This window comes from Manacus candei, unplaced genomic scaffold (genome assembly GCF_025592945.1).
Source record: "Manacus candei isolate 608988 ecotype Guabito, Panama unplaced genomic scaffold, ASM2559294v1 h1tg000160l, whole genome shotgun sequence".
Classification (NCBI taxonomy): Eukaryota; Metazoa; Chordata; class Aves; order Passeriformes; family Pipridae; genus Manacus; species Manacus candei.
The window spans coordinates 399,306-420,642 of record NW_026138208.1 but is presented as its reverse complement, the minus strand read 5'-3'; the positions used below and the strand labels follow the sequence as shown (position 1 = coordinate 420,642).

At 36.4% G+C, this 21,337-nt stretch overlaps 1 protein-coding gene across 2 annotated transcripts in view; it reads left to right on the top strand.

The window, feature by feature from the left end:
• Positions 1–21,337, top strand: part of HGF (hepatocyte growth factor) — a 59,121-nt gene that overhangs the window by 14,737 nt on the left and 23,047 nt on the right. For both annotated transcript variants that reach the window (XM_051772866.1, XM_051772867.1), the window contains exons 3-7: positions 2,437–2,549; positions 3,197–3,311; positions 7,325–7,467; positions 9,143–9,263; positions 13,693–13,811. In XM_051772866.1, the coding sequence (XP_051628826.1) occupies positions 2,437–2,549; positions 3,197–3,311; positions 7,325–7,467; positions 9,143–9,263; positions 13,693–13,811 (611 nt within the window). The remainder of the gene's footprint in view (positions 1–2,436; positions 2,550–3,196; positions 3,312–7,324; positions 7,468–9,142; positions 9,264–13,692; positions 13,812–21,337) is intronic.

Genomic DNA, 21,337 nt, shown 5'->3' with positions numbered 1-21,337 from the left:
GAAAGTGGTAAAGAAGATTTCAGGCACTACAGACTAATAAAGGATCAGCCACTCTTTATTTTCTGGAGAAAAAAAATAAGACAATTTTTGATTCCTTTGTTATAAGTTTCTGTATCACTTGCAAGTAAATTTTGAGTATTATATCAGTTAATAATTAATCCTTGCTGTTTTTATCTCTGGCACGTTTTTGTTGGAACTAATATATGTCACTTTTCAGAACAGATGTTTCCTCTGTTCCCTTGCTCTCATGGTTACACAGATCTTGTTCTTTCCAACTGAGTTACAAGATCCTTATCTAGACCTGTTTCTTTTTTATAACATTATTCCTAAAATCCTCCATTAAAGAACTCCTTAGATTAATTTACATTGTCATTTGAACTTCATAAATCTCTGTGCATCTTTTTCTGCCATCTCAATCAACTTATCAACCTGCTGCTGCTAAGCTCTTCTATTCCTGAGTTTCATCACCCTTTGCAGTCCATATTTCCATTGTTTTCTTTCAGTCATCTTTGCAGGTTTTCCCACTACATTTACTATGAAGGAGAAAAAGATAATGTAGTTACTATTTCATTGTCTGTGCAAGTGACTTTTGCAGGTATGTCCCTTTCTTAGCGACAAAGTCGTCCCTGTCTCATCCTTTGTTATCTGCTTGGAGTTTCTGCATTTACACAGGAAGGGATTCCAGTATAGATCACGGAATTTCAGTACCTGATGAGAAAATCTACCGACTATCTCAGTACAAAGAGCAACAAGAAAAAATGGTTGTGATCATCAGTATCAGTAGAAGAAAGTACAAGAATTTTCTCAAATATGTTGACTTTGGAAGGACAAAAAATCTGCAGATTTAGGTCCAAGAAAAGATTGTTAGAAACTTTTATGTGCAGAAGTGATTGAAGCCAAACTGGAAAGAAACCAAAAGGCAACTGAAAGGCAAAAGCTGAAAGAACTGTTTGTAAACAGTGCATTCTGCATTCCCACTTTAGGAGGGAGGAGTGGAAAGGAGAATGTAATCTGAAAGGCAGGAAAGGTCAAGGATATTTTTGTGAAGATGGAGTTAGAGGCACTTGGATATGCTCATATTTGAGAATCAGCCAGAAGAGAACAGAAGGTTTCACAAGGGCAGAAGGATGAAGGTTAGCAGGTTGGAAACATTTGGAGTCAACAGAGTAGAGAGAGCAGTTGGATGAAAAATCTGTTTGGTGATGGAAACGATAATGAAGAAGATGTTTGAAAGAGAGAAGACTGGGGAGATTGGACTGGATCGTGCAATATTTTTAAGCAAAGCCAGTAAGATCTCACACAAGAAAGCTTGTATGGTGAATTAAATGGAGATCAAAGAGTTTTTTGTTGAGGGATGCAGTGCTCAGGAATATGGCACAGCCTAAGTATGGGTGAAGTGTAAGAAATCTGTGTGTCTTTTCAGTATTATCAAGTAGTGATAAAATGCCTTCTCAGATCAGAATAAAATATCTCAGAAGGTATGGGATGACTGACAGAAATGTAGATTTTGTGGTAGGCTAGAGGCAATAGTATGATGTCCGTGATTTGTTATTTTGTTTTAATGAAAAAAGTTAAGGAAAAAACACCTGTGGGTTTTTTTTCTGTCTTATTTTTCTATCCTTATTGGAATAATTGTTGCCCCCTCCAAGGCAGTCAATTATGTTCTTAAAATCTTTCAAAACATTTTACCTACACTTAAAGTCTATCCTTTCAAAATGATGTTAAGAGAAAAAGTCTACATTTTTCATTTCAAATATTGAAAGAAGGTCTTTTTACTCTTCTGATTTTTATTTGTCTTTCTTGCCCTCCCCTCAACCCCGTCAATTCAGCATACATTGTGCTCTATCCTTGAAAGCAGTTAAAATAAGAGAAAAGAAGAAAACAAAAGCAAGGCAAGGACAAACTGTAGGCACACTATCACAGTTTAGTTTATTCATAAAAATAAAAAGAATCTTGTTTTTAAGCAGCTCTGTTGATCTAGTTAAGAAACAGATTTCTTGCTCTTGAATTTTCCTCAAGCCACTAGTGTGAGATACGGAACTATTTCAGAGCCATATTGTAAGCATAGCAAAAAAGGATATTTTAGAGTCTTCCTTTTTTTTTTTTTTTTTTTCCCAGAAAGCAGCATAACTGGGGACACATATGCTGTCTCAGTCACATTTATCTCACTTTTAAAATAAAGATCTTTAATGACAAGGGAACTCTTAGATTAGTGTGAACAACTAAGCTAGTATTTAATGTAATGGCCACATCAATTTAATTTCTTTGTTTCTTTGCTCTTGTCAGCAGAGTTGTGGGTTTAAATAGTAATTTGGACTGTTTCTCTGATTTTCCCAGTAAAAATAAATCTGATGTCATTGCATGCTCTTTGGCAGGCCATGTGTCATTATTATAAACCACACAGAGATTTTTTTCTCATCCAGATTTTCTTTTCAGGGCCTTTGCTTATGACAGAGTTACAAAACGGTGCCATTGGTTATCCTTCAACAGCTTGACAAATGGTGTGAGAAAGAAGCAAGACCATGCGTTTGATCTGTATGAAAAGAAGGGTAACTGATTTATTTACTGATTTTGTTTTTCCAGCAATGAAAGGAGAAAAGAACCCCTGAGGTCAGTCAGTGATTTTTGACTGTAGGAACATCCTGGGCAAGGGACAGTTCTATGAATTTTGAAAGTTGCATTTTACAGTTTTATTTACACATATCCTGAGTTTGTTGTCATGCTAGTTCCTCTACATACTTGATCAGTTTTCCAATGTACATATTTGCCTACCATCATACATACTAGCCTGAATTGTTACTTCATCTTACTGCTTAAAAGCTCAACTGTATGTTAACATTTTTGACTTAATATTGTTCTTATTCACCTCATTAATGAGTGGGAGACTTAAGTCATCAGACTTGAAGAGTTTTGTTCAATCAGACATGTTGGAAACATTTTCAGGAGAGTTTTTTAACTCATTTAGTGATCAGTATTTTGGAAAAAAAAAAGGACATGAATGTATGCCAACAACTAAACAGTATTTTGAATAATTAGGAATTTAAAGGCTATTAAATTATATTATTTTGATAATATTATTTATTATAATATTTATTATAATATAGTTAATTAGAAAAGAGATTATGAACTTTAGTTTACATTGCATTAATCAAAACCCTAAAATTGCAATAACCAAACTCCTCTTTTATTTCAATAGACTATGTCAGGAATTGTATCATCGGGAAAGGAGCAGACTATAAAGGAACAATATCTGTTACCAAAAGTGGTATCCCGTGTCAGGCCTGGAATTCAATGATCCCCCATGAGCACAGGTAAGAGTTCAGGAGCAGAGACAATGGGAATAGTGTCGAGACAGCTTCCATAAAGCATAAGAATTTATGGGACAACTAACTTTAGACAACAAAATCTCTTAGATATTTTTCTTACCTTTCTCCAAGAGATGCCATTCTCCAGATCCCAGAAAATCCTTACTTTCATGGGCTTTCTCCAAAGAGGTCTCTTTTAATGCCAGCCTGTGTGTCTGTATCCCTTCCTTTCCTGTGTCAGTGTTTTTAGCTGTTTATATCCTTTTGATCTCTTAGTTACTGACAGGAACAAAACATCTGCATAACTTCAGCCTGGGGTCTGGAAGTTTATCACAATTTTCTAATCGACTCCCAGGGAATGAGCAATTTTAAAAACTCCATTATTAAGAAGTGGGGGATAGCCCACCTATTTGTTTAGTATATAGTTGTTGTTACTATTATTTGTATAGTTGTTGTTAATTCTCTTTTATTTGTTGAATACATTAAACTCTATAGAGCACTTAGACCAGGCAACAAATACATGGAAAGGACTAAAGAGACTATTGAAATCCTTTCCGTCACATCATACTGGCAATAACTAAAGACTGATGCAGCAGGTACAGGACTTAACTTTTCAGGTTAAGACCTGATACAGTGAAAAACTGAGGCCAAATCTACATCTTGAGAGTAAAGCTCATTAGACTCCATTATCTAAAGAAAGGTGAAGAAAACCAAAATGTGAAACCAGTAAGAATAATGGTAGAAGTAGAGTCATCCACAACAAACAATGCTGGAGACTAGGTAAAGGACTATGAAGTACTGGTCTACTCTTTGACCATTTCTCTTTGAACCTTTTTGTACTGGCTTTAGCCATTTAGACAATAAAACTTTAAGAGACAAAACTAAAATGTCCTCTCACCCATAAGCTTCCTGTCTATGTTGCTACCTTTTGCTCCAGACTCCCAGCATCAGCACTTTTTTTAGGAGAAACCAAACTGGATATTGCTAATGAGGAACTGGGCTGAGGAACTGCTCAGTCCTGTCCTGACCAAATCAATCCAGAGTACAAGATGATATCTTGGAACAACATGAAAAGGCAAAGGATACTTGGTTCTCTCCTCTTATGATGTGTTACAAAGCTGAGCCTCAGGCTTGGACTTACTGGACTTGGCTGCTTACAGTATCGATGGTAGTGTGTCTGATTTTCAGAGTGGGGCCAGACCTGTTCTTGGCTGGGAGCATATCATAAATATCACCAGGCCCCACAGCAGTGACCTTTTGAGACTTAACACCTTGAAGTATACAATCCTCATCTTTCAAAAGGGAAAGAATTCTAAATAATTACAAACTAAGCAAGAATGAGCATTTATTCTATGTAATATACATATGACTTTATATAATTAGAGAAAGGAAAGTGTCTTTATAGTGCACATTGTCACTGAATTGCATTTTAATACACAGTATACAGTTTTATCACATTTGGACAGCCACTCTTCTATGATGAATTTTATGAGAATGATTTTTCTCCTGCCTTGTGCAATAAGTTTAATTTTTTAAAGGTCATCGGATAAATGAGGTGACTGCGTGCTAATTTTGTTTTTCAACATCAGAAAATATGATTTCATCATCAGAGACATGAGGGAGATGGGAAGAAGCAGACAGTAGTGGTGTGTTTGGAACTTATTAGTACAAAAGGCTTAGATTTTTAGGTCAGTTTTTCTCAACATCTGATTATCACAATGTGCCATTGTAAAATAAATCCCCATTTCATATTTAAAGGAGAATGTACTTTAATGATTTTTAATTATCTTTCTAGACAGAATAGAAATAACTACAGACTAAAGTTGTGCTTGAATTCAATGAGTCATATTTTTATTGATTTGTATTCCAGTAGAACGCAGAGACTCCCAGCAAAACCCAGGGTTCTATTATTTTCATCTCCATCATAGTACAGAGTGCAGGACTCTTAGAGAGTATTAAATGGATAAACTCAATGTAAAAAGGGCTCAAAGAAAAATGGTCAAAGAGTAGACCAGTGCTTCACAGGCTTTTGGCTAATTTCCATGACTTTTGTGTGGTTGAATCTGTTTTTACCATTACTCCTACTGGCTTCAGTTTTTTGGCTTTTTTTCTTTTTTCCTTACCTAATGTAGTTGAACTAAATCATCAAACAATTTTAGGAGTGGCCCTTTCTTCCATTTCTGGACTGGCCTTCACTGCAACTCATCTTTTCCTCTCTCAAGAACATTGTTTCAGTACCTGTCGAAACCATTTGTTTATCTGACTCATCTTATGTTTTTAAGGCTATTCATTTAGACTTTTTTTTTTAATGTTCTTATAGCATATCTGATACAATTTGAGATGCCTTTTCCCTATATTTTCTTATGTCCATAATTTCTGAGCAGAAGAGTTAAATAAAATGATCTTGTATGCACTGACATACTACTTTAAAACATTTGCAGGTTGGAATATCCTATCAGAAACGTTTCCCCAGGGCTATCTTTAACTAAAAAACATTTAAGATATTTATATTACAAGACCAGAGAGGAAAAACAGAAGCAATAATTTTATAGGCAGCAGTAATGACACAAAATTATTCTTTTAAAGCACCAAAATAAAAAAAAATAAAAAACCCTCTTTTATGTAATGCTTCCACATTATATTGGCTAGAACCACAATGTGATTAACAGAGGTATTTTTCAACTCAGTTAGTTCAAATATTTCATTAACAGGAATAAAACATGATTAAAATGTCACATGTCCAATTTTTCTTGAATTTAATAACTTAAATATACTGACAGCAAAAAAATGAAACAAATCTTAGAAAGCTCAAAAATTAAATCATTTAATTAATTCAGTTACAACTTTTGTGTGATCCCCTATGCGGTTTGCCTAGCATTTCAATTAACAAAAAATCTTCATGGAACGGATCACAACTCTGAATTTAAGGTGTTTTCTAGCTACAGAGATTTAGCTGCAGTTTAAACATCACTGCAGTGAAACTGGCAGTGAAATGCCACTGGATTTGTCTGCAACGTGCAGCCTGAGTGTGGTCGTGACCTGTTGCAGTGGCATTGAACAGACCAGTCTGGGGTTTGGTTCCTTGCTATGGACTTAGCAGTTCCTTAGTATGAGGAGAAAATTGACTAACAATCTTTTATACATAAATATATATATAATCTATATATGTATGCCTATGTATATCTCTATATGTCAGTGTGCATGTAAGGGTTTCTCTAGAGGTAAACAAATACTTTTGCAGATAGTTGGGACGACAACACCTTGCACCTGGTCAGTTTAAGTCAGCTGGGTTACTGTGAAATGTCCTAATTTATACAACAGCGTGATGAATAGGCCTATAAGTAGCAGACCCTAAGGTGACAACAGTCAGGCTTGTGGCAGAACATGAAGCAAGACAGCTTAAGTGACATCTGGGGAAATTTCTGATGCTGAAATGCAAAGCAGTCCCTGGTTTCACGCAGTGAAAGCCTCTCGGTGAGGTGTATCACACCACTCAGTCACGCTCACATGCTCCTGATGAGCAGTTCTAGCTGCTGCCTGAGCAGGGATGCAAAGAGGTTTCTCTGCTTGTGGACTTTTTAGTCTAAGCCCAAATGGACCAGTTGTTTGTACCAATATGCAGAGGAAAGACAGGTCTGGCTACAGACACAATGAATTTTTCCCCTATGCACCCACAGTTCATGAAGGAGAACACAGGGATGGCTGGCAGGGAGTGTGTGGCTGCCTTTGGTTCTGTGGCAGATAGCTGGCTCTGGACAGCTGAGGAATGGGAATAAAACTCACTACAGCATGCTACAGGCTAGACAAATTGCCCCAGATTTAGGCCATTTAGGTTGAGTAATCCCTACTGAAGATGTGTATTTGTACATGGACAGATGTTTGGGGAGTACATTTCTTTAGGTGGGATGGAGGGAGAAGGAAGCAGAAATGTGATTTTTTCTAACTATTTGTAAAAATAGTATGATTAACCCCAAAGTTTGCATGCTCTTATACTGTAATGATTGTCATTTTAAAACTAGCTTTTTGCCTTCGAGCTATCGGGGAAAAGACCTGAGGGAAAACTACTGCCGAAACCCCCGAGGGGAAGAGGGAGGCCCGTGGTGTTTCACCACCAGTCCAGAGGTGCGCCACGAAGTCTGTGACATCCCCCTCTGCTCAGAAGGTAACCTGGCATGACTTCTGCAGAAAGTTGCTTTTGCTCTGCTGACAGCAGCTGCATGGAACTTCCAGTAGACACTTACTTGTGGCCTTTGGATAAAGAATAGGTGATTTCTCAGCAAGAATAATTCACATAGCAAGAAAAGGAGGTATTAAGAGAAAGAGAAGTTCTTGTATGTTCCAGTACACTGGAATATTTGAACAAGGTTTCAGGCTCAGCAGCTTTTTTCAGGTCATGGAGGAGCTTGAACAATGTAATTGTGCTGATCACACAAATGTGATTTGCTTGTCTAGTCCATAGTGAATCCATTACGGTCTCAGTATTACTATGTGATAAAATCATCTAGTTCCATTCCACGGTAAAATCAGCTTTTCCTCTTCTTTTTGATGAAAATTTAGATACTGAATTACAGGATGAAAGCTCAAGATAAGTATGCCCTTTATTTTTCAAATAAATACTGTAAATAAATGTAACTATAAATCCAATCCCATTTGACTTTCAAGTCACAGAATTTGAAAGACAATTCATGTGCACCATTGCATTTGTTGACTTTTAAGTTCTGTTAACCTCCAAACTAAGCTCTTATATCTTGCTAATCAACCAATTCAGTTCCAGTCAATCAACTCATTTAAATCCTCAAGATATGATGCCTTTAATTTTCCTGCTAATGTGTCACATGGAATAGCTGTGGTGTTGTGGAGGAATTAAAAGGAGAGGGAGAGAGAGAGGGAGAGAAGGGGGAAGCGAATAATTCACAAGGAGCTTGAAAATCTATTAAAGCCTAACCTTTAAATATAAATTTAAATGAACTTCAAATGGCATAATACTTGAAGCTCACTGCAGGATGAAGACTTTGGTAGCGGATGTTATGACTGAAGAGTGAGATCTGTAAATGCATAAAACAGTATTTTCTAAGTGATCCTTCTTTAAAATTACTCTAATTAGGGAGTAATTGAAAAGTTTGTCTACAGTTAGTTATGATGAATTTATTTTATATTTTCAGACTTCTAAATCTAAATTTTGTTCAACAGTGGTTTCAAATCCCTTTGATGGTTTTTACCCATTCTCCCTCTACCCCCCTCCACCTTCCCAAACCAGGGCTGAAAATCTATCTTAGTGTAAGCTGCCAAAAAGAATTATCACCGAAAAGAAACAGTATCAAGTGTAGCTGAAAGGACTGGGAATTTAAAATATATACTGTACTGCACTGAAATTGGGATTCAGCCATTATTCTGCACTTAAACTTGTGCTGTAATTATAGTAGATTTAGAGTGATTTGAAATAATGGATGATACTTAATTGGAAAATACCACCTTTAAAAAATACTTCTTCCTTAGATATGTGCCTCTTTCTGCTACTAACCATAAGTAAGATTAAAAATCTTTTAGGAACATGAATGCGTCTAGCAGCTGACCCCTACCTGCCTCAAAACTGTAAGTGTTCTATAAAGTGATATCACATTTATGCTCATGGATTAGATCTAAGAAAGAGATGTTATTCTATTCCAAAGGGTATTACCCACACCAACTCACAAAAAGGTATCATTTTTTTATACCTCTTCAGTTTGGTTTCAATACATAAGAGCAGGGATGCGACTTATTTCTTTTTAACTTTCTTTTTTTGTGGTGCAAGTCATCAGTGTAATAAATGACTAGTGTCTACTTTTTTTTTTTCCTAGTTGAATGCATGACCTGCAATGGAGAGAATTACAGAGGGCCAATGGATCACACCGAGACGGGCAAGGAGTGTCAGCGCTGGGATCTTCAAAGACCACACAAGCACAAATTTCGACCAGAGAGGTAACCTCTCCCCCCTCCCCAAGCAAGACCATGTGGTCATAATTTGAAAATTGCACACATTCTGGAAACAGCTGAGCAAAACTAGCATGAGCTCAACTGAAATTTATGGATGTCACCAGTTTTAGATGTTTGGGCTTCTGGTCCACAGTGTAGGCTGGCTACTGTCACAATGGAAATGCAGGATGGGGACTAGAGGCTGTTTTGTGCAGTTGTGACTACATCCCATGCCAGTTTAGTGTAGTGATGTTCATGTGCTGCATTAATTGATCAAAATTAACTTCATTGACACTAAAAAATTAACGCCTGAATGTTTCTGTATATATTGATTTGCAGCTTTAGTGAGCTTAAAATACCTTAAAGTCACCGCAAAGTAAATAATGATTAAAAGTCATAAATTTTTGTTAGACTTCTTGACACAATTGTGAATATAAACTTGCAATATCGTCAAGTAACATTATCCTCCTTTTTGAGATATTGAATAGCCTTAAAGCTGTGGATGATCTTCTGTTATAATCACATTTAAGTACCCAATTGGTTTGAACAAAATATTTGCTCACTGCATATGTTTTTGCAGCCTGGGAAAGGAGTTCATTGCTCTGTTTAGTATTTTATGACTGTGGATTTCTATCTTAGACTTTTTTCTTTTTTTTTTTTTTAATTTAGACATGAATGCATAATGCCAAAAGTTGAGTCAGAAATACAAAGACAAATTTCATCCCTGTTAGGGTTTGTCCTAGAGGGCAAAATTTGCCCGACCACAAATGGTCATCTATAATACACCCTTCTGGAAGGATTTTGGGGCATGGGCGTGGGTGGGGGTTAGGCCACATAGGAAGGCTTCTGTGATCATCTAAACTGGACTACAGTTTCATTTTAGTTTTATTCTGGATTTTGGATTAACTCCATTTATAAATTGGATTAAATAAATTTAAACTGCCAGAGGAAGACTGCAAGAATCAAAAAACCCAGAATGATTAAGATCTTTCACTGAAAGGATCTTTATATTTGTTAAAGTGTTTCACTAAATAAAGCATTATTTTTATACTCAGAAATGTGAATACTACTTGATTTTAGAAAGCCTGATCATTCAGCAAAACATTAAGGATCTGAAGTTTTGGAGTTTATGTGATATAACCTCTTTTCTCCCTTGGGTGGGATGATCTGCTTCATGAATAATAGCAGGCATCCCACAGCTCTGCTGCAATAAATATTTTGTATTAGCAGACTGGGACTGAAGATAATCTGAGTTTTGCCATGCACTTACTGTGCATTCTAGAACATGTCACTGAAAGAGTTTTGTTCCTTGGGAGTGAAACATTTGTAGAACTTCTGGGTACAAATAATAACAATTTTACTATCAGGAGGAAATTTCTTTTTTTCCATTAATTTCTAATTGTTTGCAAAATGACTTTTCAGACTAACAGCAGTCTTATGAACAATTGCCTTCCTCCTTGAACTATTTCCTTCAGAAAACATCATCTTGAGAGTTTTCAGACTGTAATAAAAGTGGGGGTTTTTATCAAAAAGACACCCATCCAGATTGAATTGATTTGTATGAGCTTGAAGAGTAATGAGGCCCAATGCATTTCTAGCACACTGGTGTTAATCACCTTCATGGAACAGTCACTAAAGGTAGTAACAATTATACTTTGATTATACTAGATTTTAAAAAGGTTGTGGGATTTGCTTTGTGCTTTTTTTTTTTTTAATGGTCACATAAATTAAAAATAAGAGAAGAGGTTTGGAACAAATGATTCATTAAAACACAGCAATCTCTACTGACATTTATAATATATCATCCTGGTGTAATGTGAATAACTTGGAAACCAGGAAGGACAATCTGGGTAGATTTAAACCTATTTTCATTCATGGCTTCACCAGTTGCAACTATGAAGAAAAGGAAATAAAACTAGTAGTCATTTAAATGCTCCAGTCTACCTGCTGTTGGACAATGCTTTCAGCTCAGGGTGAATAAATCTCACTTTTGTTTTTCGTCACCTCAGTGAGTTGTTCCACATTCCTTCCCCTCAGAGGTCAGTTCCTGACCAGAATTGATAACCAACCCTTGCTTACTCAGATTTGATTGAAGTTAGCAGAAGGAACCCCCCAAACAACTCCTGCGTGGCCCATTTTTAGCTATTAGTAGATGCAGAATTGTATTCTAAAGCTCCAGTTCTTTTGTGTACTCCTCACAGGCACCATGGAAGAAGACTGTTGAGGGTAATGACTTAGGTATAGAGCAGTGTAGAGGGGAAAAATTTTTCTCCTTCTCTGCTTGTATTTTCTGCTCAAATATGTTGTGAAAATACTTATTATAAGGAGGAAAGTAGGGTTGAAGCGTAGCATAAGAGATGAATGACTGCAGGAATCCTTTTACTAATACCCTGGTTTATATCTCTTATATGAAAATTTATTTTATACAAAATCAAGTTTCCAAGTTTCTTTTAAAAAAAAAAAGAAAGGGAAAATAAATATTGGTGAAGAGCTTTAGATACTAAATTTAAGTTCCAGGATAGCTAGAGATCAGCATCTGTCTCTTTAAAAAGAATAAATGTTATCTCTTTGACTAATACTCTCCTCTCTCTCTAGAAACTGAGAAAAAGTCTTGATTTTGACACCAGATGTGTATCTTGATCCTTCATTTCAGTTTAATAAATGAAGTACAGCTACTGCTGTTTCAAGGGGGAAAAATGTAAAATATGTAGAGTTCTGAAAGATCTCTGAAACCTCAGGCTGTTTGTTAGGTTTAAGCAAGGAGACTGTGTCCAATGTACTTGGGAAGGAGTGTACAGAGCAAAGGGACTAGCTGTCAGGGAATCCTCCATAGCCTTACTATGGAATTGTGTGGAACAATTTGAAGTCCTGTTGTTGTTTATCTAACATTTATGTCTTAAAGGTGTTAGTTTGGCTTTTTTTGTAGGAATTGTTGCTTACTGGATATGAAGGAAGGCAGAAGCATGTCTGAATATTGTGGAAAGACACTTGTATTCTAGAAAGTGGATCCTTTACATCCCCATTTGTTTCCTGGACTCATCTTGGTCCTTAGGCAGTGACATGAACTCTCCATGCTACTTGACACGGAACATGTTCTACCAACATCAAAGCTCATCACTGCATCTAGTGGGTGGCCAAAGTCATCTTGTTTTCTACTGTATTCTTAGCCTGTTAACTGCTTCCTAATGAAATTCTTGGACACAATTTGTTCCTTTACAGTTCGTCTTTTACCTAGCAGAAAACAGAGTACTATTGCTAGATCCGAAACTACCACATTCTTGACTGCCATTGAATTCTCAGTTTGGTGAGGTTTCTCCTTGCTGTTTTTTTTTGTAATTTTTTTTTTTTTTTAATTCTACTTAAATCCTGTCCCTGTCCCTTGTATAGTTGAAGGAACCCAACTTTCCTAAGAAATGGGAGCTCAAGTTGCAAATACATGAGTCAGAATTAGCATGAACATTTGACATAAAAAGCATCCTAGCAAAGACACGCACTTGTAAATCATATTTTCCTCTGCTTCTGTGAAACACATCTGCTTGCAGTTGTAAATGGATTCAAGTTCCCAGGTAGTTAACTTTATTGTTCTCTTACATACTTTTCATGATTCCCTCAGGGGCAAATCTACTTTTTGTTTCTCTTACTAACACATTTCAATAAAATTGGAAAGCCAAGACAATTTTTATTCACTAGAGAAAAAAAAAAAAGGATTCATTTATCTCCTTCTCTTTAAGTTTACAGATGTTAGCATCGCACATTTATGCAAAAAGCCCCTTCTCATCTTGACTATCTCTCTGACCGTTCAATAATGGCAGCAGGAATGTGGAAACACTTAAATAGCACAATAGTATCAAATCTTAATGAGATAAAGTGAGACAGAAGTTAATTCCTTATTTTTCTTCTTCTTTCCCCCAGTGCTTGAAATGAGGGCATGACCAAGAATGAACTCTGTTACAAAAATGGATCACTAGTAACATTGCTACTCAAAACAGCTTCCAGTTTGAACCCAGGGCTGTTGCACTGAAGAACCTGTTTTGTTAATGAGTCCAGCATGGCAGAGAGTGTTTATATAATCCACACTTAATTGGACTGTTTAAAAAAAATGAGAGGCTTCAGTGTCTGGTCATCAGTTGACAGACACAAGAGCAAGAATTTAGCAATTAGCAGAGTTACCCCATCCGGTACCCTGTGCATTAGCACAGCAGGGAATCCCCTTAGTGGAGATCTGATTCTGCTGTATATTTGGAAAGTGTTTATAAGTTATTAGCTTTCTAGCAGTATTAAAAGAGTTGCATCCATCTTACATAATCAGACCCCAGGTTAATAGGAATTGGTTCTTGTTTGCCTCTGCTGAAGTCTGTCCTTTAAGTACCTTGTAGAAACCTGTGCAGTGTTGCCAGGAAGACTTCCTTGACACGTTTCTCATTGTGGTTTACAGATATCCTGACAAGGGCTTTGATGATAATTACTGCCGCAATCCCGATGGCAAGCTGAGACCATGGTGCTACACTCTTGACCCTAACACCCCCTGGGAGTTCTGTGCAATTAAAACGTGTGGTGAGTTCAAGTAAAATTTATTACTTCCTTTTCCTTTCCAAAATCTGGACATAGATATTTCAAGCAGCATAGGACCACCGCTAGTTCGTTCATTGCCCTTCGCTGGCTTTTAAAATATAGCTTTCAAAGAGGGTCTCCTATAAACCTTTTCTGTTTAATCTGGACAGGAAAGAAGAGTTGTGCATTACTTACCACTGGAATATGTGAAAATCTTACATACTGGAAATTGCAATAAAATGTAGGAAAATCAAGAAACAAAAAAAGAGGGGCAACAAAATCATGGAGATTTCATGTACATTCTTACTTTGACCATGCTGGGCATTTGCATCATCATTTGGGAGTAGCTGCATATACACACCATCCCTACTCAGAGTTCTCTGCCAACAACTCTTCACTGCTTTGCAGTTCTAGGCCTTGGGTCCTGCACACTATCCACCCTTGTGCTGAACACAGAATTATTAATTTCCCCATGGATTTTTCTCTGATATTCAGCACTCCATATCAAAGCACTCCTCAGGCAATTAATTTCTTTTCATCCATTAGCTACAAGATGGTGGCATTTGTTATCCTTACTTTACAGACAGAGAATTGAATCAAAATGACATTAAGGTATACAAATATTAGATGTCCTCTTTGAGATGCTTTTGTTCAACATTTTCAGAGCATCCTACAGCATGCTCTATCTTCAAAGCCCCGATCATCTTAACTTTCATGATAGCTCTGACAGCTCTGTTCACTGATAATTAGATGTTAAATAGATAATTAGAGTTGTGCAGGAAAAATAAGAAAGTTAACACTATTGGACCTCTCTTGAAAACTTTTCTAGACTTTCATGGTAATGCTGTTGCTAAGGCAGATGGTAGAATTCAGTTTTGTTGAGACATGCTTTAATCAGGAAACCAGAATTCGCATCCCTGAAATTCCTTGCCTCATTCACAGCTTATGGATCCTACAGGTGATAATATCCTATCTTATCTCACATAATTCTCATTGGCATATTTAGGGACCATTATTTTGCCCCTAGTGAATGGATAACATTTGAAATAATGTGCAAGCATCATATTAATGGCAGTTTCTTCATACTTAAACTGTTTTTTTTTTTATTCCTTTTACTCAAAATTCTTTATTTATAACATCATGGGAACAAAGACAATTTCTTTAAACAAGGCATAGCTTTAAATGAACCCATACTGTGGAAACCTTTCAACTTCATGTGCCCCAACCCTGTGGCAGAGCCCCCCAGGAAAACAAGCAGAAAAGGGAAAATAGTATTTTTGGATTTTCCATGAAGTGGAGGCAAAACGAAGCTTCTAAAACTTCTCAGTCAAACTCAGTGTCATATTAGCTCATGAGAAAGTCAGTTTTTCTTAGATCTGCAGTTTGAAACTACAATTTATATTGTTGTCCTGCTTGAACTTTGATCAAAATGAAGTGTTAAAAAATTGTCCTCGAAACCAGACCCTCTCCTTTTCATCTAGCTCTAAGTGTCACTTCAGTAGGCTCATTGTAAAATTAATTTGTCTCTCTTAGGAGGAGGGTAGAAGAAGAGAATAGAATCAACTGAAAAGAACAATAAAGCTCACCTGAAAGTGGCTTAATGTGAGAATTCAAAAAGTGAAAAAAAAATCTCAAGCACAAAAGGAGTGATTTTTAATAACTGTATAATTTTCAAGGTTCTCTATATTTTGTTGCTGATGATATATATATCAAGATAACCCATTACTGGGGTCTCTAAAATCCAGGTAAAATAGAGACAGCAGGAGTCTGACAAAAATCTGTTTCCATAATGTAATCTGTATTTTCCCTATGATGTTAGCACATATATAAATACTGAGGCAGGCAGGAGGGGAAGAGGTAATGGCTACAGCATGAAGCTGTGTATGTGAGCAGTTGTTATCTAAAGGAGGAAACATGGCATTCTTCATCTTCACTTAGGATTCTTGCAAAAAAAAATTATGCTGTGTTTTCTGCTTCCACCACCAGTAATTCAGAATTTTCTCTCCTTGGTTGTTCTTAGCTTAGGCCAGTCTAATGTCTTGGAGATTCAGTCACTTCTAATCAATTCATCAATTTTTTAAATCCAAGGGCTGAGTAAGAATACTCTTAATGTACTTCCAGATGCAGAGTAATTGAGCTTATTCATAAGGCATTATAAATCCAGTATAAGGTAGTTACATTATCAAAATTATTCCACTGTAAAAAAAGGTGAGGATAATTTGCTACTTTGGGCAATGTCTGTAATCAGGTTTTCTAGAGACAGAAGGAACTTAACAGGACAGCTGCTTGTTTTGGGTCAGGCGTCCATGAAGTCACACCCATATTGAAATTCTTACTTATGAACTACAGTACTAGTTCATGTCATTATATTGAGACTTACTGATAATCTTTAATAATAGGGGAAGCTAAGTCTATCCCCTTTGTGAACACAGGCTTGCTTAGCTATACAACTGAATCATCTTTCAATTTTTTAGTTAATCCATTAATTTAGGAGCTGTTGCTCTGGATTTTTGGCTTGTGTTGGTCTGGGTTTTGTTTTGTTTTGTTTTGTGGTTTTTTTAAAAACTAAACTGTGCTTCCTACACTTCTCCAGTTATTAGATAACGTATGAATCATGTGTAGCATACTAGATCTGTTCTTTTCCCCTGCTGGATATGTTTTTATTATGAAAGAAAAATATTCCTACGTTACAGCTGACTGTTTCACAAATGCAACTTTTATAAACCTTTATCCTTTGGCATTTCCTGAGCTGATGTGTCAGTGTTCTGAGGATTCACATCTGGCTTTGTTGGTCACGTAAACTTACAGTCCATGCAACTTTCAGTATCTCCAGTCTGACCAAAGCTTTATAAAATAGTTGGGTGGGAGATCTCCTGCAAATTACTGGATTATTATCACCTCTGTCTACCAAATCACAGTTAAAGTCCTTAATAGAAGGTAAAGATCATAATGAAATTTAAAAACAAAACCCACAGTGAAATTATTTTAATGTTGTGATGAAAGCCTTTGGTCTTGTATCTAGACAAAAGTTGACTGAAGTAATTAGAAATTCTTTCTTTTATCTTCAGTTAGAAAATATATTAAAATCAGTGGAAATTTCCCATATGAAATTGCATTTTCACTGCAGAAAATTGTGTATTTTTGTAAATTAATAAGGCAATCTATTTGAGAAGTATACAAAAGTAGTAGTCTTGAAAGTGCTTAATCCAGCAGGTATTTTCAAGGAATGTTTCGGACAGGCATATGGCACTGCCCTCTACATAAGATGCAATGCTGCTCAGTGCTTTCTTTTATAACCCAGAGAGGGAATTTATTGCTGATACTATTGTTGTATCAACAGCTCGATGGCCAGAACATCAACACAAAATATCTAAACCCTGTTTTCAGTTTTCTGTCTTTTTTGAGACACATAGAAAAACTCTTTTCCCACCTCCTAGCAGGGAGCCCAAAACACTTGGCTATTCTTAGTTTCGGTGGCTGCTCTGTGTTTCTGAAGCTGTGGCTGTTTGCAATCTCAGTACACTAAAAAGAGAACATCATGAGTTATAGGTCTTTATAGCTTTGTGGTTTGGATTCTCACACAGGTTTTTAATTCCTTTGCTGAGGACTGTTTATTTAATTTACAAGAAATTCTAATTAGGAAAAATGCTTTGCAAATCCGAGTTCTTGGACCGTATACAAAAATGTAGGTGTCCTCTCTTTGGGGGAGTGACCACAAGGTAGCATGCTGCTTGTGGCTTTTGCTACATGTCATAAGGGCTAGTATACTCTATAGCCAAAATGCTGACAACAGCTCATATACAAAATTTTCAGCAAAAAAGTCAGTGGAAGGAAGCATTTAGAAAATAAATATGGTTTTAAAACTGAAGAGAGAGAGGGCATTGTAATTTTACTTCCAAGCACAGAATGCAGCATAAAACATTGTGGCTTACAGCCAGGGCTGTGAGAAAGAGATGACAGGAACAATTAGGAATTAGAGATGGCTCAAGCTGCAAAAACTGGATTTGGATTAAGACTTCAGGGACCTCAGGACTGGTTTGAAGTTGCTCACATATGTGTCTGTGGTTTTGGCTCGAGACAATTTTTAGTTAGAAGAGAGGATAAAAGGACAACTAACAGCAATGAAGAAGTGTAGGATGAAATGAAGAAATGGAAGTAGTGACAGCAAACATGAAAAAAGAAAATGACTTATTATGGCATGAATGAGGACATGAACTACAGGGAAGACAGGAGCAGGGAACTAATGCTACTTTAAAATAATAATAAAAAAATGGATAACAGCTCTTCTCTGGATGCATTATAAGGGTATAAGAGAGATGCTGAGGTGCAGAAATGAAACTGCTTGTGTCAGTCATTTAAGAGCTTCAGAGTTACATGGAATTATTAAGGACAGTGTACTGTTGATGCCTATCTGATTTCCAATCAACCCAGATGCCTTGACTATGGATTTAGCCTTTGCTGTCAGTATTCATAGACAATAGACAGGAGTGACTGAGGCTTGAAAAGCCTTGAGAGAATTCAATAAAGGTCTAAGTTTGATGGGAAAGAACAGCAGATGAAACAGCAAAATTGAGACTCTAGGTTGTAAAATGAACCATTGCAGCGTGCCTATAACTTTTGGGAAGGCAAAATACTCACCAGTATTAAATTACTCATTCTTTAGAAAGAGATTTCAACTGCCCATTTGAATGGGAATTTCTGAATAAAAAGTTATTTGTTGAATGTATGTATGTAAACAAATAAAAGTTACACTCAGTTTAATCTTAATATTTGTATAAGATAAAGATTTTTATAGAAAGGGGGCAGTGAAAAGAGACTGATATTTAGTAGATGATAAAGTGTTACCTTCTATTTCGCTTCACACAGAAACATAGAATAGGTCCAACATTCACTGTTTATTCATCAGCTTAATCTACATTCCCTCAAAAAGTATCCATCTCAAATCCTTTTCATCATTTCTATGATAGTTTTTAAAGTGAGATTTAAGAACTCTAAACCTGAGGGGATCCATTTTTACTATTTTTTTTAAAATGTATTTAAAATAAAAATTGTTTGGACTTAAAGTCTTCCTGTAGACATTGAAGCTACCTGGAAAGATCTCTCTCTGCTCAAGAACAAATGAACTGTACATGTGAAGGTTTTAGGTGTAGGGTTTAGGTGACAATGAGTTCTTCAGTATTGTGATTCTTGACCTTGGCTTTAATTGATTTCTTCACTTTCTCATTTGTTTTTACTGAAAAAAAGCAAAACACTAGAAATCAGTGAGTGGGTCTTCCACATCTTTTTTGATAGTGAGATAGTACACTGAAGAAAATATGGAAAGGAAGGAACTGACAGTAACCTAATGTCCAGAATTGTAGATGCCATTGCTTGAGGTAGGGATGCCTGCAGGTAATACAACTGAGCATGATCAGCTTCATAACATCCCTCAACTTACTTAGTGACATTTGTAGAATTGCATGGATCATGTTTAAAATCTACTTTTTAAAATATTTTTTTGCTAATCGGGGCACATTTTCTTTCTACTGACTGACGCTGTAGAAAAGACATTACATGAATATAAGCAAAAGAAGGTATTTTCCTCATGATGTGATTTAGGATCCTGCTTATTTTCCAGCAATGTCTTTTCCCAAAAATACATAGATTGTATTGCAATGAAAAAACATGAATTCTCCAGTAATATCTCTATCTTCTTTTAAGTCAGTAGAAGCTTCACCATTGACCTAAAATTTGTGCAGGATTTTCTTCTGGGTCACTGGGATTAAAGACAGAAATAGTACTCTAACTGGTTACTTCAGCTGTAGAATGACTCAAGGCCCCTGCTGATCCCTCATGCTGGTGTTACTGTGAGAACCAGAACTGAGAAGACTGTCTGTGGCTTTACACATGAAACTCTGGATAATGTTTCATTTTTTTTACTGAAGCTTCTATGAATGCACGAGCTGGCCCTTATTAGTAAAGCTATGTATTTTGAAGTATCAAAATAGGGAGGGTTTTATGGAAAAAGGATACCTTTGCATAATTGCAATTTGGTTGAGGACTTCAGAGTAAACATGTGGAGGTGGAAATACTACTAATGGGAAATCCCGTCATGTAGCTGACTGAATTACATGGTTAAATCTTAGTCATCCAGAATTAGAAAAAAAAAAACAAACCACAAAGTTCAAAAGTAGCAGAATGCTGCTGACAATTACCAAATTCTTCTGTTCATAATGAGCTTTTATACAGGAGTAAGAAGTGACATTTAATCAATAAATCATAAATAGTAGTCTTTCATAAGATGATACGTTGTGTGTTCTTCCTTTAACAGTACTTTTAATCTCGATTCAGAACTATAAAAGTTGAACTGAAGCAAAGAAATCCTGGGAACTTATATTATGAAATATTAGTAAGTAGTACAAATAAGGATTGCTTATTGATTTTAAATTAATCTAGCTTAATTCATAATGTCTTTCTCATTGGAACAAGCCCTTGGTTTGCAGATCTTGATTTATATTTTAGAGGAATTGCTGGGATAAGGATAGGAATTCAGCTTTATGGATTTTTATCTTGATCTCGATTTTGCCTTGTAAGAGAGCTGTGATTGTGGTCTCAGGGCTCTTTCACCAGTGCTCTGCATATCTGATGTTCATGCTCAGAATTATTAAACTTTAGATAATTGGCTATGTGGATGATGAGTAATTAGCCTCAAGGACAAACCAATAGTGAATGGAGATGGCTATATAAGTTGTAGGCTTGGACAACCTGGGCACTGCCTTATAGTCTGCAGAGCCCCTCTGTAATGCCTGGTGAGGCAGGCACTGCTCCTCAAGCTCCTGCATGTTCCTGTGCACATCCAGCCCAACTTTCATTAACAGGAACAGGGAGACTGTTCCCATCATGACTGTTTGAGGAAACCACCAGCTGAATGAAGGATTTCTCGAGCCTTTATTGGTAAGTTTTGAGTTTTCTGTGAGACTCAATAACCAGAAAGGGAATTGCTTCAGAAATACATTTCACAAATATTTTGAAGTCTCATTTTTCATGTTTTAAAATGAGACACTTGTAGGAAATGCAGGTGGTACAGCAAGAAGAGTTTGGGGAGGGGTTTGTGGACCTTTTGGAATGAAGGAACTGCTGTATTAATTAAAATGAGAATATTCTAGCAATCCTTTTCATCACTGGAATTCTAATTGAGAGCTGCCACAAAGCAGCAGCAGATAATCTCGTTGTAGATTTCGAAATAATTTCTCTCTTAGTCATTATAATGTAAGTCTTTCCTGAGGTGACGTGGCTGTGCAAGTATTCATGACAATGTGAAAATTAAGTTTGCCTGGTGCCTTTACATAGGACATTTTGACATGGACAAACTGTAAAATCTGATCTACAGATAGAGGTCACTGTCCAGACATGCAGTGTAAGGTTTGACAATAAGCTGTGCATCTGTCAATGTACAAGCAGGAATGCTCTACAAAGTGACTATGGTCTTACTTAAATCAATTGGTTCATTACTTACTTCATTTCACGCACGAGATTTGAAAAACCCAGAC